The sequence below is a fragment of the Nycticebus coucang genome, chromosome 24 (genome assembly GCF_027406575.1).
Source record: "Nycticebus coucang isolate mNycCou1 chromosome 24, mNycCou1.pri, whole genome shotgun sequence".
Taxonomy (NCBI): Eukaryota; Metazoa; Chordata; class Mammalia; order Primates; family Lorisidae; genus Nycticebus; species Nycticebus coucang.
In genome coordinates, this window is record NC_069803.1 from 12,480,132 (window position 1) to 12,505,941 (window position 25,810).

The window sequence follows — 25,810 nt, forward strand, 5'->3', positions numbered from 1 at the left end:
TCCTGTTATTAGCATTTTTATTTAGTTTAGGATATGCTAGAACATAAACACATACAATATGCCCTTTCTTATCACAGGTAGTCTTTTACGTAACTAAGGTATGTGGCTAACAATATATACATATTACAAAAGAAAAACTAATCTGTAAGTTATCAGAAAAGAAGCAAGGATATAGGAAAATATTAATAATACATTTTATATAAATTATAGGGGACAATTACAATGAAAATCCATTACTTTCCTCTCTAACTCAACCTTACAAAATAAAGTTAACATGTACTATTTTATGAACTGCTAAAAGTACACAACACTGTGGTCCTTTCAAAAGACAGTCAAAGACGAAGTGTTATCTTGACATCATACACTGTTCTTAGTTCTTAACTGGAGTTGAGCTTCCTTTCATAGTCTTCTTTAGGTGGTGGTAATTTGGCAAGATTTTCATCAAGAAATCCAGCTGTAGTGTCTGAGGCTGAAAAGATAACACAATTAAGACTGAGTGGCAGAAAGCAAAGTGAAGAGTAACAAGTGGAGTAGTTATTACTAGGTCACAGAATGGCCCGTTTTTTTAAATTTACAATGAACGCGTATTAAGTTTGATTACAAAAAAAGCCAAAAAATTATATATGTAAAAATACACAGAAATCAGTTTTTAAACTTGCTTTTGCAGATTTTTTTTTTCTTTTCTTCTTTTTTGGGGGGAGGGGAACAGAGTTTCAAACTGTTGCCCTGGGTAGAGTGCCGTAGCATCACAGCTCACAGCAACCTCCAACTCCTGGGCTTAAGTGATTCTCCTGCCTCAGCCTCCCAAGTAGCTGGGACTACAGGCGCCCGCCACAACATCCGCCTATTTTTTAGTTATAGTTTTCATTGCTATTTGGCAGGCCCGGGCTGGAGTTGAACCTGCCAGCTCTGGTACATGTGGTGCCTTAGCCACTTGAGCTACAGGTGCAGAGCCGCTTTTGCAGATTTGGCTTCCAAAAAGTTAAAAAGTTCTAATTATGGAAGACTACGTAAATCAATAACCAGAGTATATCACTTACCACAGGATCCACAGAGCCACAAGGTTTGAGATACACTGATCTGATCATCATCTTCACATACCAGCATTGCCCTAACTTTCCTGATTGTAAAACTCACCTGGGGTGCTTGTGAAAAATACAGATTTTTTGGCTCCTACCTAGATACTGTGATTCAATAAGTTTAAGGAATCTTTATTTTATTTATTTATTTTTTTTGTAGAGACAGAGTCTCACTTTATGGCCCTCGGTAGAGTGCTGTGGCCTACACAGCTCACAGCAACCTCCAACTCCTGGGCTTAAGTGATTCTCTTGCCTCAGCCTCCCGAGTAGCTAGGACTACAGGCGCCCGCCACAACGCCCGGCTATTTTTTGGTTGCAGTTCAGCCCGGGCTGGGTTTGAACCCGCCACCCTCGGTATATGGGGCCGGCGCCTTACCGACTGAGCCACAGGTGCCACCCAGAATCTTTATTTTTAATAAAGAGCTCTACAGAATTCTTACTATCTTACTTCATTTACTATATCAGTGAAATCTGGAAGATAGTATTGCATACCATTAAATATTAAACTGCAGATATTTTCACTCACTTACTTCTAATCTTCCTTCCCCAACTCTAGCTTCATTTCTCCCTCTTTAGTCATTTTTACTGCTATGCAGAAAGATAGTTTAAAAAAATCACTGGATGTGTTTTTATTTCCTTTTTAGTCTATGGAAATAATACTTGCTTATAATAAAGCCAAACATTACAGAAATAGAGTAACCAAGAAAGAACTGGAGCTTAAATTTCTGATAAAATATGGCTAAGAATCAGAGGCAACGTGATAAATGTCTTGTAAATATTTTCTTTTGTGGGACGGAGATGGGACTGGGTAACTGAAAAAATATATATTGAATGTGCCAAGCAATGAGGCTCCAAACTTCAATCCAAGTGTCTTACATCCAAAGGAAGCCCCAAATGCCCTAACTTCTTCATCTTCTACTTTAACATTAACCTCCACATATGTATTCCTGATTATCCTTGAGGTTCATTATTAGGAAGGGATAATTTCTCATAAGCCAGGAAAATAAAACACATTTGCTTACCCATTATCTGTGTTCACTATCAAGCTATGATAAACTAACAGACTCAAGTTAGAGGCCCAGCATAAATTTGGTAAGGGCACTTCTTACCCTTGCAGATCAATATTTTAGAAGTGAATGGATACAGTAAGGTGTGGGGATGCATGTTCCAAGAACAGACACAAGACCAGGAGTCACAGGTCTGGATTTTTCTTCTCTTGCCATTGTCATCCTCGTATATGTTTTTGGTATCAGCCTATGACTGAATACCTGAACTGCAAATAAACCCTCATTTTAGGGTTTTACTTGTAGGTTTTATTTCTTGGATATTTTATTTTAATCATTTTCCTTTTAATAGTGCACTTGCTGCCTCATTAGGACAGTTACATAGTATTTTGGGAAAATTAGCAGCCTTGAGATAGAGCTTTTTAATTAATTAATTATTTATTTATTTGAGACAGTTTCACTATGTTGCCCTCGGTAGAGTGCCGTGGCGTCACAGCTCACAGCAACCTCCAACTCTTGGGCTCAAGTGATTCTCTTGCCTGAGCCTTCCAAGTAGCTGGGACTACAGGTACCTGCCACAAAGCCCCGCTATTTGTTTGTCGTTGAAACTGCCCCAGGCCAGTTTCCAACCCGCCAGCCCAGCCGGTGCCCTAGCTGCTGAGCAACAGACACTGAGCCCATGGAGCTCTTTTTAGAGACAGGTTCCTGTACCTGTGGTCGTTCAGTCTGCACCCGACGAAGGCAGTCTGCACCGTAGATCACCGTGTTCTCAGGGATGACTTCAAAGGTATTTAAGTTACAACAAGCCCCAATGATGCAACCACTTGTCAATATTACATTTCTGCCTACATATGCTACAGAAAAAACATAAAAAGAATTATAACTTAAGACATCAAATGACTGCAATAGTCTTTTTTTCTAAGATGATTTAGGTCCAAATATGTAAACTGGGCCACGTGTGGTGGCTCACAACTGTAATCCCAGCACTTTGGGAGACCAAGGTAGGAGGACTGCTTGAGGTCAGGAGTTTGAGACCAGCCTGGGCAATATGGCAAGACTCTGTCTTTACAAAAGAAAAATTTAAAAATTTAGCTGGGAATGATAACACACACTTATAGTCCTAGCTATGTGGGAAGCTGAGGCAGGAGGATCACTTGAAGCTAGGAATTTAAGGTTAAAGTGAGCTATGATCATAGCACTGCACTCTAGCCTGGGTGAGAGAGTGGGATCCTGTTTCAAAACAAACAAAAACAACCCCCCCCCCCCCGCCCAACCCTCCAAAGATGGCCTTGAGGAAAAACATTAAAGAAAATGCTTCAGTTCTGAGTTTGTTCAGACAGCATAGAGGCAGGCAGTACATTACCAGTGTCAGACGATTCAAAACAGAACTCTGCTACACACAGGTCACTACCATGTCCATAAGCTCAAGTTTATTTACCAAATGGACAGACCAGCGCACTTCACTGTTTACTTTAAGGCATAAGTGAGATAATAAAGTACTGAGCACAGGTTTGACACATAGTAAGCATACAATAGAAAATGCCAATGATGATAATAATTGATAATCCAAATTAAAATAAAACCCATTATGTAGAACAAAAAGTATACTTTTACTATTTAAAAGAAGCATTTTCTTTCAGGCCAATTAGGACCAAGAAAGATAAACCACTATTCTAAAGAAGTGTTATCATTCAGGTTCTTTCTGGACCTTAACAAGACAAGCTCTTGGAATTGCTTCCAAGTAGGTGAGTTCATATGATCCTGTGCCTGGTCCCTTTTTTGGTAAGTAGACCACATTTGTTTCTGACTTGTTAGGGTAAAGTAGTCGTGAAACTAAAGACAGCAAACTGCTAGAGAAACTATGACTATTTTCTTTTCATTCTACAATAACACTAATTAGAGACAGGTTGTAGTAGACACCAGTCTACTTGTAGTAGACACCAGTATGTAGTAGAATTCTTTTTTGAATCTGTCATTTAAACTTTATGGTTTACAGTCTGGCACACTGGCTCATGCCTGTAGTCCAGCTATTTGGGAGGCTGAGGTGGGAGGATCGTTTGAGGACAGGAATTTGAGGGCACATAGTGAGACCTCTTCTCAAAAATTAACTTATTTCATGGTTTAATTTAATCCTGACTTAAATATACACAGCTGATTTTTAATTTACTATATTTAACTATATTATTGGATAAGCATATAACTAGGTTAGGTTCCTTAAAGGCAAAGAATTAGTCTGATAACTATTTTAAATTCTCAAGCATGTTTCCTTGCCATAGTTTGTACTTAGGTTATTGCCACCATAAAGATTAAAGGGGTAATCAATTTGACAATAAAACTCTGAACACAGCTTACCTTTTGATTCAATGACATTATTATCTCCTATTTTCATGGCTTGGGAATCTGTAAACTGGAGTTAAGTAAATAGAGTAAATATGTTCATCTTTTTTCTCTGGTAAGACAGTATGTCCTAATACTGCACAGGGCATAGAACTGAGGTGTGAGAGGGTTGTGCAGCTTCACTTTTGCTAGAACTCTTTGCTCAAGGTGATCTGTAGTAAAGTTTTAATCTTTAAACATAAATATCTCTAGATATAAATAAACGACTTCAATGTTTTTAAAAGAAATGAGTGCCTTATATACTGATTTTATGAGTAATATTTTCATAATTGTTTTAAGAAAGTTAAAACTGTCCATCACAAAATCACTTAAATACTGTTAATAGTCTAAATATTTATATAAATATATATGTAATTCTCTTTATATAAATGGGAATCGAACTATAGAAGATAAAACTATAAATAATTATAGCTTATTCAGTTCACTTAAATTTGCAAGCATTATTCCATGTCATTACAATCTTTAAAAACATAGTTTTTAATGAATGCTTAGATGGTCCCAGTGGTTCGTTTTTATGCTTGTAGCTTAATTCATGAAATGTTTTGCTATTATTGAATATTCAGACTTTTTTTCCTCTAAATATTTTCTATTATAATTTTGATGATTCCATAAAAAGGTTTCACTATCTCTTTAGAGTACAAAACCAAGCAAAAGAACTGGTGGTTCTTTTGATACTTCAGGAGGCTCAGATGGGAGGATCATTTGAGGACAGGTGATACTTCCGGGGGAAGTATCTGGGTGATACTCTGGAAGATTTTCACTCTTGCCTACCATTTTCTTAAATCAGACATGCATCTGTATTGTCTACCTACAACGACAGAGGAACTAAACAGACAAAGCTGTGGTTCTGCTCATACCTGCAATCCCAGCACTCTGGGAGGCCAAGGTGGGTGGACTGCTTGAGCTCAGTTGTTTGAGACTATCCTGAGCAAGAGCATGACCCATCTCTAGTAAAAATAGAAAAACTAGCTGGGCATTGTGGCAGGTGCCTGTAGTCCCAACTACTGGGGAGGCTGAGGCAAGAGGATCAGTTAAGCCCAAGAGTTTGAGGTTGCAGTGAGCTATGACGTCATGGCACTCTACCCAGGGAGACAGAGTGAGACTCTATCTCAAAAAACAAACAAACAAACAAAGTTTAAAAAAAAAAAAAAAAAGCTGTGGTTCTTGAATCAGGACATAAGCTAGGATCACTTTTTCTGTGTCTACTGCCACTCAGCCATTGCTATCTGTCAACAAGTTGTAGTACTAACAAAAGGAGAGAGAGGTTACTTTCCAAATGCTGAGCTGAATGTGTGCGTGCATGTGCACATCTGAGAAGGGCAGACTTACTTTACTCTATTGCATTATTTATTGGAACAGAAGGGATTTTTTTTTTAGACCTGCTCGTTCAACCAATCATTTTTTTTTTTTTTTGTAGGGACAGAGTTTCACCTTATCGCCCTCGGTAGAGTGCCGTGGCGTCACACAGTTCAACCTCCAAATCCTTGGGCTTAGGCGATTCTCTTGACTCAGCCTCCCAAGTAGCTGGGACTGCAGGTGCCCGCCCCAACGCCTGGCTAACCAATCATTTTTTAATACATAAAACAAGTAAGTTTGTTTAAAGAGCTGGATGACCTAGTTCTAATAATGTAATTATAACATACATATATTATAAATGCATTTGAGAAACTATGACAATTTGATGATTTCTACAGGGGAAGACTTGAGTACCAAAGGACAGCTGAATGATTTATGTGCGATTAGAGGAAAGGATACAACAGCCAACTTCAAACACGTTATTGGTACCAATGATCATAGGTTTGGGTTCCAGGTCTTCAGTGTCAGGAGTGATATTATCCAGGTGACTGTAAAAACAAGACATACATCATCAAAAAATCAGTAACACAATAAGCAATTTTCCTTACATTTTAGAATTTGGGTGAATTCTATTTTAGCTACCTCAAGCTCAAAATATGCTATTTCTTTTCTTTTTTTTTTTTTGAGACAGAGTCTTACTATGTTGCCTTTGATAGAATGTTGTGGTATCATAGCTCACAGCAACCTCTAGCGATTCTCCTGCCTTAGCCTCCCAAGTGGCTGGGACTACAGATGCCCATCACAATGCTTGGCTATTTTTAGAAGCAGGATCTTGCATTGGCTCAGGCTGGCCTCCAACCTGTGAGCTCAGGCAATCCACCTGCCTCAGCCTCCCGGAGTGCTAGGATTATAGGCATGCGCCACCGTGCCCAGCCTGAAATATGTTATTTCTTTCTTTCTTTCTTTTTTTTTTTTTTTTTGCAGTTTTTGGCCAGGGCTGGGTTTGAACCTACCACTTCCAGCATATGGGGCCAGTGCCCTACTCTGTTGAGTCACAGGCACTGCCCAAATATGATATTTCTTAATCAAAGTGATTCATTTATCCTCTATGTTGGAGAAGGGTTGATTGGGGGTTAAAAAACGCTACTGACATGGAAAAAATTTATAGGTGTGCATAAAAAGACAGCCTTCCTTGGGCGGCGCCCGTGGCTCAGTTGGTAAGGCGCCGGCCCCATATACCGAGGGTGGCAGGTTCAAACCCAGCCCCGGCTGAATTGCAACCAAAAAAATAGCCAGGCGTTGTGGCGGGCGCCTGTAGTCCCAGCTACTCAGGAGACTGAGGCAAGAGAATCACTTAAGCCCAGGAGTTGGAGGTTGCTGTGAGCTGTGTGATGCCACGGCACTCTACCCAGGGCCGTAAGTGAGACTCTGTCTCTACAAAAAAAAAAAAAAAAAAAGAAAGACAGCCTTCCCGTTCCAAATTAAAAGTCCAGAGGGCCTTCTCTAGGACAAGGTAAAAAAAGATGCTAGCTGTCTAGCCTGTTAAATTACAATTAAAATCACGCCTAACTTGAGAATTTTCCATCCTTAATAATCATTTGAGATTGTGAAATGTAAACAAATATTCACATAAAATAATTATTTTATGCTATTAGTTAGCTGAAATATTTGGAAGAAAAAATGTTTGTGTTCTAGGAGGAAGAAACCATTTAAAATGGTGTTTTATCTCTGACAGCTGAGTTACTGCAGAATATGGCTGTTGTTAATTAACTTACGCTGAAGGTGCCAAATGTATTTTAAATCCCAAGTAAGCATTACGACAAATCAGTCTTTTTATGACGGTTAAATATTTTCCCAACATCTTTCTTACAAATATCATACATTGTTGCTATAAATTAGGTAAAAGGTTGAATTTCTTGCCAAATTTTTATCTAAAAAGACTTGTAAGTGGTTATGAAAATTTCATAGGTATTGTAGTCTAGTTCACTATGACTATAATAGTGAATGTTCTAATTCTTTTTTTTAATCTTTAAGTTTAAAAATCAGCAAATGCCAGCTAGCTCAGTCAATAGGCATGAGACTGTTAAGTTTAAAAATTGCCTCTAGGATCCCAAATTTTTCAACTGTAATTCTGGGTGTTACCTGTACAACACATGTGAAAACATATTTTAGAGAATTTGGTAAGGAGTGGTAACATTTCAGCCAGAACCAAGAAATCCAACCAAAAAATACCCTTCAGGGTGGTTATCACAGGATGTGTAGGTTGGAGGTGCCCAGAAAATGTTTGCTTAGGGAATGACTGAGATGGTGACACGCAAGGGGAAGACTGTCAGACCCAGAGTCAGAGAACCCTAATCAGCTGCCAGGGGGCTTTCCACCTTGGGTGAGTCTTTTGCCCTCTCTGATTTTTGGTTTCCTCATTTACTTATGTTGAAAAGATCTTTAATATTTCTCTAGTTCTAAAATAGTGGGCCTTCCAGATGTCATTCATAAAAGGTTCTTAAAGACAGTTGAAATTAATGAAAAACAGTACCTGTGGTGCTTAGTTCAGAGTATCTTACAAGTCTTTACTCACGCATTTATGATAAGGGCCTGTTCTTCTATTAGGTTACCTTCACCAATCACTATTGGCCCAGCTTCTGCAATAATTCGTGCTTTAGGGTGGATCACCGTCCTGGGTCCTGTTAAAAATTTGAGAAGACATTATTGGTGGGGGCTGTGTTTTCAATAGGAGGCTGGGAGGAGACTGAGGGTGGGTGAGGCTGTTGGGAGGAATATTTTCTAAGTATGTGCCAGGCACCAAGCCGGAAACTTTGCAAATATCTCCTTGGCTGTTATCATCAGTAGTCAGTGCCAAACCATAAGCCAAGGTGAGCTCAACAGCACAAGTGTTAGAGCTAGACAGCTCCAGCTCAGCCTCCTTGTGGAAGGTGGTGAAATGGAGGTGATGACACCAGTCCTGGAGAGCTGCTGTTAGATAAGATGACGTTGGACACGCAGTACGTGGCACATAGTTGGCCATAAAATTTAATTCTCTTTTTCCTTTCCCTCAGAAAGGTAAGGCTCTCAGCTTATAACACAGTGCTTTTTAAGGCTAGTGTATTGCAGATCCGTCTTTTTGTGAATGTGATTAAGAAAAAATAGAGGCAGACAGAAATCAGGATCAAGAAAAAACAGGGGCAGACAGAAGTCAGGATCTAACCTCAGCTTTGTTACTTCATCACTCTCCCCATCACAGGCATACCCACTGGAAGTGGGCAGAGCGCTTCTGTTGTCAGGTCTATGAGATGATTTTAGCCAGTTAAAGGTAAACCAGTTAAAGGTAGGCAGTGCAAGGAGCCCAAGGTGATCCCTGGAGTCCTCAGACTGGTGCAGGGAGCCCCATGGCAATGTCCCTGCTTTCAGATCAAAGGGCTCCCGAGGGCCCCCATCCTAGAATGCTAACATATTACCTCCCCCAGATTTATCCCCGCAGGCCTAGCATTCGGTGTTAATGAAACTACTGATCAAAAAACACATCCTCCCTTTCGACCAGTGGTTCTCAACTTTCCTAATGCCGCGACCCTTTAATACTGTTCCTCATGTTGTGGTGACCCCCAACCATAAAATTATTTTCAATGCTACTTCATAAAGCAAGTTTCCTTTAGGACATTCACCAAGCCAAAACCTTAGCAGCCACATATCCTGAAGTACACGTGGCGAACCGTCTCTAGTTGGTCCCAGACAAGACCTATAAGAAGTTGAGGGAATGGTTCAGTTTATTACTGCCTGTAACATTTGCTGTCACCCCACAACTCAAAGTTGATAGTTTCTCAAACTCTTAAATACTTCATGAAATAGCAACAAAAATAATTTTGTGGTTGGGGGTCACTACAACATGAGGAATTGTATTAAAGGGTCACGGCATGAGAAAGGTTGAGAACCACTGCTTTAGACTCTCTCCAATACCCGTCTCAATTATCCCCCAATACCAGGGCTATTTTTATTGGTAAATATGTGCAGAAGAAGTAATAAACTCTGAAAGTAAGGGAGGGTGGATAGAAGTATTGACAGGACAGGTGGGGGTATTATGAAGGTGACGCTGTCCATGAAATCCAGTATTCGACTGTATAAATTGTTAATCCAATCAATAATCATTATCTGCCTGTGACAGGCAAGAGGCAGTGCTAGGTCATGCAGCAACAAAAAATAGATACATGCTACCTCTGTCCCTCTGAAAACTGGGAATGCATAATACCCTCACTCATAAATGCTCTAAAATAAATAAGCAGGTGCTCCTGGTGCCCAGAGAAATGGAGAGAACCTCCATTTAACTTGAGTGTAGCTTATTCATTTTTCTGACTAGGAAGAGCTGGAGTTTGATAAAGAGGGTCCTGCCTACAACCCGGTGCTCAGTCCGGCACCCCAACACTCCTCACCAGGATGTGATCTGGTGCACAATGACATGAGAGTGGCCTTGGTATTTCTCAGGCACCTTTGGCTTCCTAAACGTTCAGCTGCTAAAGTAAAATTTCCCAAGCAAATTCTATTCAGGATAGAAGACTGCAGGATAAAAGCGTTCTCTGAGATAGATCCCAGGGAAGCTTCTCCAGCTGACTGTGTGAGGAAAAGAATATGTACATACCTATATATTTATGTACACACACACATACACAGATGTACATAAATACATATCCTCACTTAAACATGTACGTACCTAAATATTTACATACACACACATATACACAGATGTACATAAATACATATCCTCACTTAAAAAACATGATTACAAAAAATTCAAAGCTCCTCTCATGCTAACCCCATTCTCTAGAGGTAACAACTCTTTAAAGTTTAAAAATAAACACAATTTAGAGAAAAATATGCACTAACAGCACACACTTCTTTAAAACCGAGCAATAGTACTTATAAATCTGCAATGTATTTCTTTCCCGGTAATTTTTCCATGTAAGTTGTTTAGATAGTCTTTTTAATGGCTGAAAACTATTTTTTTTTGAGACAGAGCCTCAAGCTGTCACCCTGGGTAGAGTGCTGTGGCATCACAGTTCACAGCAACCTCCAACTCCTGGGCTCAAGAGATTCTCCTGCCTCCGCCTCCCAAGTAGCTGGGTCTACAGGCACTCGCCACAATGCCTGGCTATTTTTTGGTTGCAGCCGTCATTTTTGTTTGGCGGGCCTGGGCTGGATTCGAACCCGCCAGCGCAAGTGTATGCAGCTGGCGCCTTAGCTGCTTAAGATACAGGCGCCAGGATGGCGCCTGTGGCTCAGGGAGTAGGGCGCCGGTCCCATATGCCGGAGGTGGCAGGTTCAAACCCAGCCCAGGCCAAAAACCACAAAAAAAAAAAAAAAAAGATACAGGCGCCAGGCCTAATGGCTGAAAACTATCTCACATCATATCAATATACCATAATTTACTTCAATTGACTCCTCAAAAATGGGTGTTTGGAGAAGAAGTGCCAGATAATGCTGAAATGAGCACTGGATTCTTTTCAAATGAGAAATTTCAAAGTCTTCCAGCTGTGTGAACTGGAAATCTGTACTTGAAATCTGTAGTTTGCACAATACCAGATTTACATCCTACTTCAAATCATTCTATGAGAATGGAACATGATCTGCCTATTCCAGGTTCTTTGTAATTAAAGCTCCAGCTGGCCCTCACCCCCTTGTCTAAAGAGTCTAGACTTAAAGCTCTACACTCAAAGGCTATGGGCTTACTCTCTCTCAAAAGCCTTTTTTTCTCATCTATAAAAAGAGGGGCTCTGTGACAACCTACCTTGTTGGTAGAAATGTAAATTATAAGAAATGATGTTTGAAGGGAGATCATGGGGTCTGGACCAAAGTTCTTACAAATGGTAGGTTCATTGGTATTTGCCACTAACAGCTAATAAATAGCTTTTTCTTTTCTTTTAAGAGACAAGGTTTTGCTCTGTCGTCCAGGCTGGAGTGCAGTAGTGTGACACAGCTCACTGTAATCTCAAACTCCTGTCTTAAGTAATCCTCCCACTCCCAAAGTGCTTTCCAAAGTGCTGGGACTATAGGCATGAGCTGCACCCAGCCAATTTGTTCATAATAAGCAAAATAGCTAATTCTGGTCTGGAAAAAAGAAGAAAAGGAACTGCTTTCCCCCTCTCCTGGGGCATAAGGGTAGTATCTCCTTTTAACCAAAGGGGAAAATTCCACACCTTATGATAGCACAGTAAAAAGATTGATTGAAAGTATTTTCCATAACTAGCTAGAAAAATTTTGCACAGGAGGAAGAGATAGTCATGGCTGTAACAGAAAACAGACCCTTTGCCACTGCTAGATAAGCAGTCAGAGGTGCTAGATATTCTGCTGATTCTCAAGCTATAGCTTCTGACAATGAGCAGGACCCTTAAGAAGCTACCTGAGGTTAGATTAATAAGAGGAAGATACCACTGGGACCCCTGGATTTCTTTGGAAGTTTCTCTAAAGTGTACTTTTGAAAAAAATTGTTATTTTCCTTTTTCCCTCTCCGAAATGACTAATACATGTTTCCTGCATTTATTAGATATATTAAATGAAGAGGAAAGTAACCCACTCTGAAAGTAATGGAAGGGAACACACTGTTGACAACAAGGGAAGAGGATTAGGAAGGTCACATGAGCCATGAAATTCAAACTCCACACAAATAAGCACACACTTTTTTTTTTTTTAAAGACAGGGTCTCACTCTGTTGCCCAGGTCAGTGGCATCATCGTAACTCACTGTAAGTTCAAACACCTGGCCCAAATAATCTTCCTGCCTTACCTCCTGAGTAAATGGGACTACATTCATGAGCCAGTACACTTGGCTAATTTTAAAATCTTTCTGCAGAAATGGGGTCTCACTAGGTCACCCAGGCTGGTCTCCAGCTCTTGGCCCTCAAGTGATCCTCCCACCTGGCATCCCAAAGTAATGGTATTATAGGCATAAGCCACTGTGCCTGGCCAAATTTTTAAAAATTGAAATAACTCCAAGCCCCGTAACATGTCTTAACATAATACGTATTTAAAAATAATGGATGAGCAATTTTAACCAGGTGTCTTATTATTTTTAACATTATTTTAAAATAATTACTAATAAGTTATTTAATAAGTAACTGGAAAACTGGTTAGAAATCTGAGAGCCTTGCTGGGTAGGAAAAACAGCAGCAGTCAGGTGAGACCTGTGATTTAGACACCAACTCCATCTGCTGGTAGCAGTGCCAAACTACAGGTCCTGGTGTTTCCGGGCTGAAATAAGTATTAAAGAGTTTGAGAAACTGTCAACTTTGAGTTGTGGGGTGACAGCAAATGTTACAGGCAGTAATAAACTGAACCATTCCCTCAAATCCTTGTAGGTCTTGTCTGGGACCGACTAGAGATATTTCCCTATGTGTACTTCAGGATATGTGGCTGCTAAGGTTTTGGCTTGGTGAACTTCCTAAAGGAATGTTGTAACTTCAGCAAACGATGCAGATAACCCGGCCTCCTCTCTCTGCATAGTCTGATGCTGGAGGTCAGGTAGCTGAAAGCCAGGCAATTCAAGCACCATTAGAGACACAGAGAGGCAGCCACAATATGCTTCAGGCCTTTCTGCGGGCCGTGGGCACTTTTACCTAGACGAAGTCTGCATTCAAACCACGCTTAAGGGTCTTGAGGTTAAAGTGCTTTAAAAATAAAAACCTGTCACCATGGAAAAAATAATTTTAAAAGCCCGTTGTGAACTTTGGAACTCTTTCTGGCAGGGCAGTTTGTGTATTTTCTTACCAAATGTGCTGAAACCCTATTTGGCTTATCTCCTTGTTTGGATAAATGTGTCTAGAGTTGGAGCTGCCTTACTGGCTGATGAATTATTTTTCTAAATATTTGGCTCAGCTTGATGCAACAGAGCCAGAAAGACATTCCTTGCATTAAATTTCCATTTCCCTCATTTGGTAAAGGACACTTTTTCTGTCTATCTTTGCCACAGGAAGCAGTTTTGGTGTACATTTCCATGTATCAATAAATAGTTCAAAAACCTGTAAGCTTGCTCTTTTGAAAATTAAACAATTCCCCTGACCTGTAAGCTGAAGGACCTGTGAGTGCTTTTCACTCACTTAAGTGATTTCTTAAGTCAAAGCCACAATTCCTACTATAAAAGGGAGGCTTTTGATCTGTATTAAAGCTCTACTAGAAAGAATGAGTGAGACAAATGTTTCAGCACAAAGCTTTTCCATTGTGCCAAATTCTGCCTTCACTTTACGATGTTCTGACTGCTGAGTCCTGTTCTAGTACCATGAGGCTGCCTTTTACCCTGCAATAGAATACAGACCTGTGCTTTAAGGTGCCTTTATAAAATGTTCTTCAGCTTCAAAATAAAGCTTTACAGGAAATAATTCATGGTTCATGAATCAAGGCAGCCTATAAACCTTATTTACCCAAATTATAATTAACAAGAGAATTGTTACTTTTCCCAAAGTCTGTTTCTGAGCAGCCTCTAAGGCCATGATTTTCAACTGGTGTGCTGCAAAATTTTTGAAGATCATTAATCAAATTATTTTCAAAAGAAGTTCAAAGGGGCAGTGCCTGTGGCTCAAGGAGTAGGGTGCTGGCCCCATATGCTGGAGGTGGCGGATTCGAACCTGGCCCCAGACAAAAACTGCAAAAAAAAAGGAAGTTCAAAGCACAGCAAGTACATTCTTTTTTTTACTGACATAATTTAAGTGTGCTGTAGAAGTTTAACTATAGGTTCAAGTGTGTTGTAAGGTAAAAAAGGTTGAAAAACAGCTCTAAGAAGGTCAAACTCCATCCAGCAGGGCTTCAGGCTAGGGTTTCTGGGTAAGGATTATACTCCCAAGCTTTTGCTTAGTTTCTCTAATAAGCCAAATACCTGATTTTCTAGGAAAACAGAAGATAAGGTTTAAAGTTACACTAACCTGAAGCATAGCAAAGGAAAACATTACTTTCTTTCCAAAATATTTCAGAATGGAATAATTTGTGAAAGCACATGGAAAGTTACACAAAACATCTTGAAAAACCTATCAATTAAATTACACTTGAGTTTATTAGCACAGAAAACAGAGTTTATTAAGTGTTCAAATCTCCATCTTAATAACACAATGGAAAAGACTTAAATCAATTATTCTGGTGACTAAGCAAAACCAACAATAAAAGCCCTAACATGAAAAACAAAGCATGGTGGGAAGAGTTGTAATCAGATAACTTATCTCTACTCCGCTTTGATTTAACTTTCTAATTATATCTCCCAAGAGCTTTTTAATCTGATGTAGGACTTAAGAAAAATAAAGTAATAGAAGTCAAAAGATTAGAGATATATTGTACCAAATATAACAATGATAGAAGTGATATTTATAATACCAATTTTGGAAAATTCTCATAATTAAAGATAAGGAACATGCATAACAAAAATGAGATAAGAAATGTAGAAGACAGAACACTGGGTAACTACAGCTCTCTTCTGAGCCTTTTCCTTAATTTTTAAAATTGAAATGTTTCTGGAAAGTATTTGAGCAAATTTTCTTGTTTCACAACACTGGGCCAAAAATAAATACAGCAAATATTAACTTGGATCTATTCTGTGATAAAAATTTCAAATCTGTAGAAATTTCTCATTCTTTTTTGGTGGGGGGAGGGGGACAGAGTCTCACTCTGTTGCCTTGGCTAGAGTGCAGTGGCTTCATCATAGCTTGCTACAAGCTCCATCTTTGATCCTCCTGCCTCAACCTCCCAATAGCTGGGACTACAGGGATGCACTACTCTACCCCATACAGACAGGGTCTTGCTTTTGCTTAAGCTGTTCTTGAACTCCTTCCTGAGCTCAGGTGATCCTCCTGCCTTAGCTCACAGAGTGCTAGAATTACAGGTGGCACTGATGTGAGCCACTGTGCCTGGCCTAGATTTCTTTCTTGAAAAATTTATCATCACATCATACACTATAATCCCTCACTGAAAATCTGTGCTGACACTCTGGGAGGATGAGGTGGGTGGACTGCCTGAGTTCAGGAGCTGGAGACCAGGCTGAGTAAGAGCAAGAAGAGCCCATCTCTAAAAATAGCCGGGTGTTGTGGCGGGCACCTGTAGTCCCAGCTACCTGGGAAGCTGAGGGAAGTGGATCACTTGAGTTCAAGAGTTTGAGTTGCTTGTGAGCCAGGGCATTCTAATGAGGACAACAAAGTAAGACTATCTCAAAAAAAAAAAAGAAAGAAAGAAAGAAAAAAGAAAAAGAAAAGGAAATCCGTGTTGAACGATTAATTTAACTATTTACACCTGGGCTGGGCCCATAGCTCAGTGGATAGGGTGCCAGCCACATACACCGAGGCTGGCAGTTCGAACACAGCCTGGACCTGCTAAAACAACAATGACAACCACAACAACAACGACAACAAAATAGATGGGAGTTGTGGCAGCTGCCTGTAGTCCCAGCTCCTCGGGAGGCTGAGGCAAGAGAATCGCTTAAGCCCAAGAGTTTGAGGTTGCTATGAGCTGTGATGCCACAGCACTCTACCCAGGGTGACAGCTTGAGACTCTGTCTCAAAAAATAAAAACAAAAACAAAAACGGTGTACTATCAACTAGTGGTGAAAAAGTAGATGGAAAGTAGACTTGCTTTTTTTTTTTTTTTGAGAGACAAGGTCTCTGTGGTCAAGGCTGGAGTACAACTATGGCTCACTGCAGTCTTAAATTCCTGGGCTTGAGTGATCCTTCTACCTCAGCCTCCTGAGTAGCTGCTCTACAAGGATGCACCACCATGCCTGGTTAGATTTTTTAGTTTTCAGTTTTCGTAGAGACAGGGTTTTGCTATGCTGCCCAGGTTGGTCTCTAACTTCTGGGTTCAAACAATCCTCCCACCTTAGCCTCCTAAAATGCTAGGATTAGACATGAACTACTGTGACTGGCTAGAAAGTAGATTTCAACATGCAGGAAACCAGGAAGATCGCAGGGATAAAGACTGGGGGAAGCACAAAGCAGTGAAAGCCAGAAGGAGGGGAAAGTACATGTTGCCTCCTAATACCCCCAAAGCTGAATCCAGACAGCGGTCCCCCATTATTGGCAGCACCTCTCCTTCTACCAATCACTGGCAGCTCCCTTCCTATCATAGGATTAAGCCTTTACCATGCAGAAAAGATTCTATAAGTAACAGGAGTTATTTCAAATCTGAAATACACACACGCACTCATACACACCTATGTATTAATGTTTGTAGATATACCTATACTATCTATATATCCATTACAAAATAGATACTAATATTACATACTTTTTTTGAGACAGAGTCTCATTTTGTTGTCCTCAGTAGAGTGCCCTGGAGTTACAGCTCACAGCAACCTCAAACCTTTAAGCTCAAGTGATCCCCTTGTCTTAGCCTCTCGGGTAAGCTGGGACTACAGGCACCCACCACAACACCCAGCTATTTTTAGAGATGGGGTCTCGCTCTAGCTGAGGCTGGTCTGGAACCTGTGAGCTAAGGCAATCCACCCTCCTTGCCCTCCCACAGTGCTAGGATTACAGGAGTGAGGCACCGTGCCCAGCCTCTTAATATTAAATACTTATATTTAAAATGGGGAAGAAGAGCGGTGCCTGTAGGTCAGTCAGAAGGCGCCGGCCACATACCCCTAGGGTGGTGGGTTTGAACCTGGCCCAGGCCTGCTAAGCAACAATGACAACTGCAATAAAAAAAACAGCCAGGTGTTGTGGCGGGCACCTATAGTCCCAGCTACTTGGGAGGCTGAGGCAAGAGAATTGCTTGAGTCCAAGAGTTTGAGGTTGCTGTGAGCTGTGATGCCATAGCACTCTACCCAGGGTGACAGCTTGAGACTCTGTCTCAAAGACAAAATAAAATAAAATAAAATGGGGAAGAAATAGAAATGCCAGGGAAAATATTAATAATTAATTACATTAGTTGAGTCTTCCTTTCCTTCTAGTTATAGAATGCCTTGTTATTATTCCTAGAATCATGACAAAAGCCATAAATATTGTGCAGTGAAATGACGAGTTAAAAAGAATACAGAGAGCATTTTGATAACTATGTGGCCCTCATAATTGGTATGGCTCAGGTCATGCCAAAGACAAAGACTTAGCACAGCACCAAAAAGGAAACAGGGCCATTTTCCAAATTTCTTCTTTCTTCTTTTTTGAGACAGAGTCTCCAGCTGTTGCCCTGGGTAGAGTGCCGGGGCATCAGAGCTCACAGCAACCTCCAACTCTTGGGCCTAAGCGATTCTCTTGCCTCAGCCTCCCAAGCAGCTGAGACTACAGGGGCCCGCCACAGTGCCCAGCTATTTTTTTGGTTGTAATTGTCATTGCTGTTTGGCAGGCCCAGGATTCAAACCCGCCAGCTCTGGTGTATGTGGCTGGAGCTCTAGCCACCTGAGCTACAGGCGCCGAGCCCATTTTCTAAATTTCTAAATGCACGTAAAATAACTGAGTCAATCAACCTGGCAAAGTCTTAACAATGTTCCATAATATTGGCATAATCTTTGCTGATTTTATGAGACATCGTGCCTAAACTGGTTGGAGGCTTACACTCAGTAGGAAAAAAAAAATGAGTTTATGGTTTTTCCTATTAAAGAAACTACTAATAAAAGGAAATGGCACATTTTCTCTCTCAGAGTACACTACAATAATTCACTGAAAGCTCGCCTCTGGAAGAGCGCAGGTGACCCTCAGTTGCTGGCAAGGATGAGCCAATAAAGCTGCAGCACCACATCCAAACGTGAAAGCAAATGTGACTTTGGAAGACTTAGTCATATTCATTTAAGTTGCCACATGTGGAACTGTTCATTTGATTTAAATGTTGGATTTGATCTCTGGTGAGGCTACATTGATAAGATTTAACAATGCCATTAGTGACAGCTAACATTTGAGAACTCACTACTCTCAATGTTCACGTTCTCTTTCAACATACCTAGGGGACAGGTACAATTATTTGTGACAGAAACTGCTAATTGCCATCCAATATCCATTCTCCTTTTTCTTTGCAAATGATCCCTGATTTTATTAGGGGCAGCAATGTGACCAGCTAAAGCTACATCTCCCCATGCCCCCTGCAGCTTGATACGTCCCTAAAATGAAGTCCTAGCCAGAAGACACACAGGAAGTGGTTGCTGGTTGTGTGGGACTTTCAGGAAGCTTTCTTTTTGCGGTTTTTTCGCTGGGGCTGGGTTTGAACCTGCCACCTCCGGCATATGGGGCCGGCACCCTACTCCATTGAGCCACAGGTGCCACCCTCAGGAAGCTTTTTAAAGGGAGCTGATTTACGCCGGGGATGTTTGCTGTTTTGTCTCCACTCCTCCCTTTTCTCATCCAAGATGACTCTGGTGCTCTAGACATCACCTACTGGCCTTCAAGGCTGGAGCTCTGTGCCAGACAATCAACTAATCAGCCCTGAATTACTTCTCTCTAAACTTCTTATATAAGAGAATATTGCATGCTTAAGCCACGCAGCTGGACCTAATCCTACACAGTTACAGAGATGGGGGAAATGAAGCTACAGAGATTAAGCATCATGCCCAAAATAACCCAGCAAGTCACCCAGTAAGGAGCAAGGAGCTAATGGGCTAACCCAGGTCTGTTGACTCCATGGTCCACACTCTTAATGAAGCTCCACAACGCATTATCATTGTCTGCTGTACTTACTGACAGAATAGTATCTGGCATGTCACAGCCACACAACAGATAGTACCTCTCAAATAAATGAATGACTTTGTTACACTAACTCATCAGTATTCCAGATAGGAGTTTACTTTATTTTTTTTTTTTTTTTGGCCGGGGCTGGGTTTGAACCCGCCACCTCCGGCATATGGGATCGGAGCCCTATTCCTTGAGCCACAGGCGCCGCCCCAGATAGGAGTTTAAACACACCTTCCATCACACTATATTCTTTTAGAAATTTTAATCCCTTAGGAAGAAATACATTATTTTGTCAATAAAATTACACACTGGTGAAATAAACACACAAGACAATATCTAACTGTAAAGGACTAAAATACATTAAATCATATCAATTCTTGAGAAACAGTACTAAGAAACCATTTTCTTACCGATAGTTACATCTCCTCTGATTTCACTTTCTACACATACAACTGCTCCAGGAGCAATCTTCACACTGTAGGGAGAAAAAGGCATAAGGTTAAAACTATTGTTATAGAAGCTACCTTGACGCTGTAGTGAAAAAAAAGTTAAACTAACGGAAAAACGGAAAGTCAGTTATAAGAGGGTAAGGTCTTAATACATTATAAACTTCTCAAATGGCATACTATTGTCCCTCAAGCCAAAACCATATGAGATGTACTATGTGTATTAAATGATTGAGAAGAGAGTGTTAAATCCTTTAATTTAATGCCAGCATTTTTTCTAAATAGTAAAAAGCTGAAAACAGGGGCGGCGCCTGTGGCTCAGTCGGTAAGGCGCCGGCCCCATATACCAAGGGTGGCAGGTTCAAACCCGGCCCGGGCTGAACTGCAACCAAAAAAAAAAAATAGCTGGGCATTGTGGCGGGTGCCTGTAATCCCAGCTACTTGGGAGGCTGAGGCAAGGGAATCGCTTAAGCCCAGGAGTTTGGAGGTTGCTGTGAGCTGTGTGATGCCACAGCACTCTACCGAGGGCCATAAAGTGAGACTCTGTCTCTACAAAAAAAAAAAAAAAAAAGGCAAAAAAAGCTGAAAACAACCTAGAAGTTCATCAGTAGAGGACTATTAATAAATTTTGGTACTCTGGACTAACAGATGGTCATCAGAAAGAATGAATATGGGGTTTCCCGGGTTTGTTCTTAGGCTGAATTTGTATGTAAGTTGGAACAGGTACATTTACCTACTACCTGTAACAGACTCTGTAAATGTGAGCCATACGTCAGTTGGATGTTTATAACTCGGGGACTGCTGGTAAATCTTGTAAAGATTTTAGAATGATCTCTAAGCTACACTGTTAAGCGAAAAAAAGCAAAGCCAAAAAATAGACTAATATGTAATATGCCACTATTTTTTGCAAATGGGGAAAAAGAATGTACATTCAAACTATGTAAGAATCAGCAAAGTATTACAGAAAATTAAAAATGACAAATACATCTATTTATTCTTTTAACTATAGATGTATAGTAAAACTGTTTATCAAGTGACAAATTATACTACAAATTGTTCAAGACTAACAACTTCTACATAATTTATTGATGCTTTTCAATATCCTGCTGTAATTTTTTTTTTTTTTTTGAGACAGAGTGTTACTTTGTCACTCTCGGTAGAGTGCTGTGGAGTCATAGCTTAGGGTTAACCTTAAACTCTTGGGCTCAAGCAATTCTCTTGCCTCAGTCTCCTGAGTAGCTGGGATTATAGGCACCCGCCACAATGTCCAGCTATTTTTAGAGATTGGGGTCTTGCTCTTGCTCAGGCTGGTCTCGAGCTTGTGAGCTCAGGGCAATCCCCCCCACCTTGGCCTCCCAGAGTGCTAGGATTACAGGTGTGAGCCACCATGCTGGGTCCCTGCTGTAATCTTTTATTTGATCTGTAGCTAAATGCTGCCCCTAGGTGAGCCAAGGCCTGACATGAGGAACCGCATCAAATGACATCCCCACTAAAGTGACAGTTACTGGAAAACTTGTTTTCATTAAAAAAGAACTTTTTGGCAGCGCCCGTAGGTCAGTGGGTAGGGCGCCGGCCACATACACCTAGGCTGGCAGATTTAAACCTTCATGGTGTTATATGAAATCTCATCTATGAAATAACACTATTTAAAATATTTTGTTTTTATAATTCTATCTGAATTTTTAAAAAAAAATGGTTTGTAGCTATTCATTGCTAATATAACAATATAATAATTTTGTATATTGACTTTGTATCTTGAGACCATGCTAAACACAATTAGTTCAAGTAGATTTCTTGCAGATTCTTCAACAATTATGTTGTCCATGAATAGACACAATTTTATTTCTTCCATTCCAATCTATATGCTTATTATTTCTTTTTCTTGCTTTATTGCCTTGGTTTCTAATACAGTATTAAATAGGAGTTATGAGACCGGACATCCTTCCTCTGCCCCCAAAGCATTCTAGAAAGCATTCTAGTTCCATAAGATCAATAAAACCCTGGAAACTATCTTTTAAGCTGTAAAATTTGCATTTTAAGTAAATTATTAAAACCTAGTATGTGAAACAGTTGAAGATTTGTTGAACAAAATATTTCTAAACCAAAATGCCTTGATTTAGATATTTTCCCAAAAGCTGTTTTCTCATTTAGTAACTATATTCTGTAACCAGCAAGATTAGAGATGTAGATTGCAATAATTTTCTTCTATCAATTTTCTTCTAAGTTTCTATCACATGCATGAAAAATCTTTTTTTTTTTGGAGACACAGTCTCACTCTGTTCCCTGGGTAGAGTGCTGTGGCATCAGCCTAGCTCACAGCAACCACAAACTCTTGGGCTCAAGTGATCCTCTGGCCTCAGCCTCCCAAGTACCTGGTACTACCAGCATATACCACAATGCCCGGCTAATTTCTCTATTTTTAGTACAAATAGGGTCTTGCTCTTGCTCAGGCTTGTCTCAAACTCCTGAGTTCAAACAATCCACCGACTCAGCCTCCAAAGTGCTAGGATTACAGGCATGGTAGCTGAAAACGCTTATTTTTAACTTATAATAGATAATATAAAAGAAATTAACAATACTTTCTGTGTTCCATGCCTTTTTGACCATTTTTTGCTTTAAAAAATTACCGTAAGATTTTATCTTTTTCAAATGCTTTATTGTGAAATAGATTCATGGCGTTCTTTTAAATGTGTACTTCCTGATATTCATAAGCTATCTCCGCAATGACAGATATGAAGCTAATAATACCGGATACCTCCACAGAGGGGAGAAGCAGGACAGTAGGTGCACAAAGGTAGATGGAAGATTTTTTTCATTAAACCATTTTTTAATTGTTTGCATTTTGAATCATAAAAATATATTTTCTATTCAACACCATATAAAGTGGAAAAAATAAGATGGATAAATAAATAAATTTTTCTTAAGACCAGGACCAAATCAGAGTGATTTTTAGCCGGGCGTTGTGGCGGGCGCCTGTAGTCTCAGCTACTCGGGAGGCTGAGGCAGGAGAATCGCTTAAGCCCAGGAGTTGGAGGTTGCTGTGAGCTGTGTGAGGCCACGGCACTCTACCGAGGGCCATAAAGTGAGACTCTGTCTCTACAAAAAAAAAAAACAAAACAAAACAACTCAGAGTGATTTTTCTATTGTTGAATCTTTATCTGCCTTTCTTTAAAATGTCCCCCTTAAATCATGAAGCCTACCAATGCCTTCTTCCTCTAATTATATTTATTTTATCTACTTTATTTTTTTTTTTTTTTTTTTTTTTTTTATGGGAGAGAAACACTAAGTCTTTATTGGGAAGAATGCCCACCCACCACCTTCACTGCAAACCATACACACACTCAGTGTCAGGGTAGACTGGCAGGTTCAGCTGGTACTTCTTTTCCAAAGCAGGTGGCACAAAACGGCCTCCCAGGTAATGATAGCGACCAGTAAACTGGGTTGCAGATTTTTTAGGTGCCGTCAGGGAGATGAGCATGTCCGGCTGGATCCCTCCAGAGTTTCCTTTCTCCACATCCCATCCTGAAGGAATGTCAATGCTGGCAATGGGCACACTGAGTCCATTCAAGACAGACAGGATGCTGCGGAATGGCTCCCGAACATCACCTTTGAAGCTGAAGCCAAAGATGGCATCCACCACCAGCTCATACAGCTCATCAATCATCATGGTATTTTATCTACTTTAAATACCTCCTTGTAACTCTTTATTTTTAAAATTTTTTATTATTTTTTTACCTCCTTGTAACTTTTAACTATCATTTAATAATTTTTGGACTCCTTAGTTTCCCTTTAGAATTGCTTTTTCCTTATACATGCTGAGGTGTATTGACAAAGAAAAAAATTGCTTTTTCCATTCTTTCAATCATTTCTCTAATTGCTTCAGCAACAGTTGTCTTTAACCAAAGATAAATTACCTATTACTATCACTTCTCATTACTTTCACTCTTCAAATAATCTGCTAACATGAATATAACCCTGTCAAGCCATATTCACAATGGCATCAATGACAGCCATTCTTCATTTTTCTGTGTTGTATTACACCCAGATGTTTGATATTATACAAGCAGAAACACAGTCAATGTAATTTAAAAATGAAAGATTGTGTTATGAAATAAATGCGAATATATTACTTGGAATACTCAGTATGTTTATACTGTGGTCTATTCCTTATTTCATTTTGGTTTGTTGGGGGGGGGTGTGATAAGATGTTTTTGCTTTTCTACTTATGATAGCTACCCAATGATTATACAGATGTAATTTAACTAAGACACCTGTATGCTTCTGATGGCAATCCCAGGACATCCCTTTTAAAACACTGTCAATATGCATCAGGAATCGTAAAAAATATTCACAATGCTTGACACATTTCTGAAATCCACCCTGGAATCCTATCATCAAGAAATAACTCAAGAGCAGGTGCAGTGGTTCATGCCTATAATCCTAGCATTTTGAGAGGCCAAGGTGGGAGGATAGTTTCAGGCCAGAAATTTGAGGGTGCAGTGAGCTATGATGATATCACTGTACCCTAGTCCAGGGAGTGAGAGCCTATCTCAAAAACAAACAAAATGTATCAAAAAGAAAAAAAAAAAAGAATAATTCCTGGGTCCATCTTCAAGAAATGGTTGTAGGGCAGCACCTGTGCCTCAGTGGGTAGGGCACAGGCCCCATATACCGAGGGCGGAGGGTTCAAACCTGGCCCTGCACAAACTGCAACAAAAAATAGCCAGGCCTGTGGTGGGCACCTGTAGTCAAAGATACTTGGGAGGCTGAGGCAAGAGAATTGCCTAAGCCCAGGAGTAGGAGGTTGCTGTGAGCTGTGACGCCACAGCACTCTACCAAGGGCGACAAAGTAAGACTCTGTCCCAAACAAACAAACAAAAACAAAAAAAGAAATGGTTATTAGATACAGCTATATCATTTCTATCATTTTGTCAGGCAATGACTTTCTACAAGGCATAAATTAATAAAATCTTACCAATGATCCTTCTGGCTTACATAGCTCATCAAGAGTAATTCTGCAGACACCACAAAAAATATGTAACCTTCTATTGAGTCAGAGAAGAAAGAAAAACAGAAAATCACTTGGTTCAACCCTCTCTTTTTATGGATCAGGAAACTGAAATTCAGAGACTAGAAATTTCTTGAAGCAAAGTTCATTCCTGGGGCATCATTGTCGTGAAATCAATCATTTTTTTTCTGTTAGTTGAAAGTTTCCTGAAAACATCTTGTCACTCTAGATATTTTTCTTGTGATAACTGACTGCTATCCTTGAATGCACCACTATTTGCAAATGCCATTTCTGATACTTTTCATTTCAGTGGGGTTGTTAAAATATGAAATTTTATTAAACATAGGTCAAATAAGTTAGTCTTTCTAAAATGTCTTTTGTTTTAGAACTGATTTTTCATTGCGATTTTCCATTCCCTCAGGCTCCTCATTTTGAAAAGACCATTATCTCTCATTTAACTTGTCCTGGGCAACAAAGTAGAAAAAACTCACAAGTGCCCCTTGCCTTGAGTTTTTGTTTTTTTTTCTTAATTAAATCATAGCTGTGTACATTAATGCAATCATGGGGCACCATACACTGGTTTTATATACAATTTTAAATATTTTCATCACACTAGTTAACCCAGCCTTTATGCCTTGCCGTGAGTTTTATGCCCAAGGGCGCGGTCTCAGGCAGTGTTTGTGTCATCACACTTCTCTGGAAGACAATTAAATTCACCACTAGACCAACTAGACCACTAGACCAACTAGATTTTGTGGTTCTGTGGTTCCTGCATCTCCTTGTGGACTCCACTGCAACTTGAAACTGAGGGGAGAGCTGGGGGTAGAAGGCTCACCTTCAGTCCTACTAAAATAACATATTAACAATATATTCATCTTCACTGCATGTTACTACATACTGTACTTAATGTTTATAACACATCTGTTCCCCTTTAGCTTATTAAAATAGATTACAAATTACCTGCTTAAGCAGAA

General features: G+C 39.9%; 1 protein-coding gene across 2 annotated transcripts in view; it reads right to left on the minus strand.

Annotated features, from left to right (window-relative positions):
• The window catches only part of DCTN6 (dynactin subunit 6), a 27,261-nt gene continuing 1,451 nt past the window's right edge, over window positions 1–25,810 (minus strand). Inside the window, exons 2-7 of one of the 2 annotated variants that reach the window (XM_053578346.1) lie at window positions 19,793–19,857; window positions 8,352–8,457; window positions 6,236–6,324; window positions 4,436–4,483; window positions 2,795–2,937; window positions 1–469 (exon numbers count right to left, since the gene is read on the minus strand). In XM_053578346.1, coding sequence (XP_053434321.1) covers window positions 371–469; window positions 2,795–2,937; window positions 4,436–4,483; window positions 6,236–6,324; window positions 8,352–8,457; window positions 19,793–19,857 — 550 coding nt within the window. In that variant the 3' untranslated portion in view covers window positions 1–370. The remainder of the gene's footprint in view (window positions 470–2,794; window positions 2,938–4,435; window positions 4,484–6,235; window positions 6,325–8,351; window positions 8,458–19,792; window positions 19,858–25,810) is intronic. The other variant, XM_053578347.1, reaches the window with a different exon arrangement.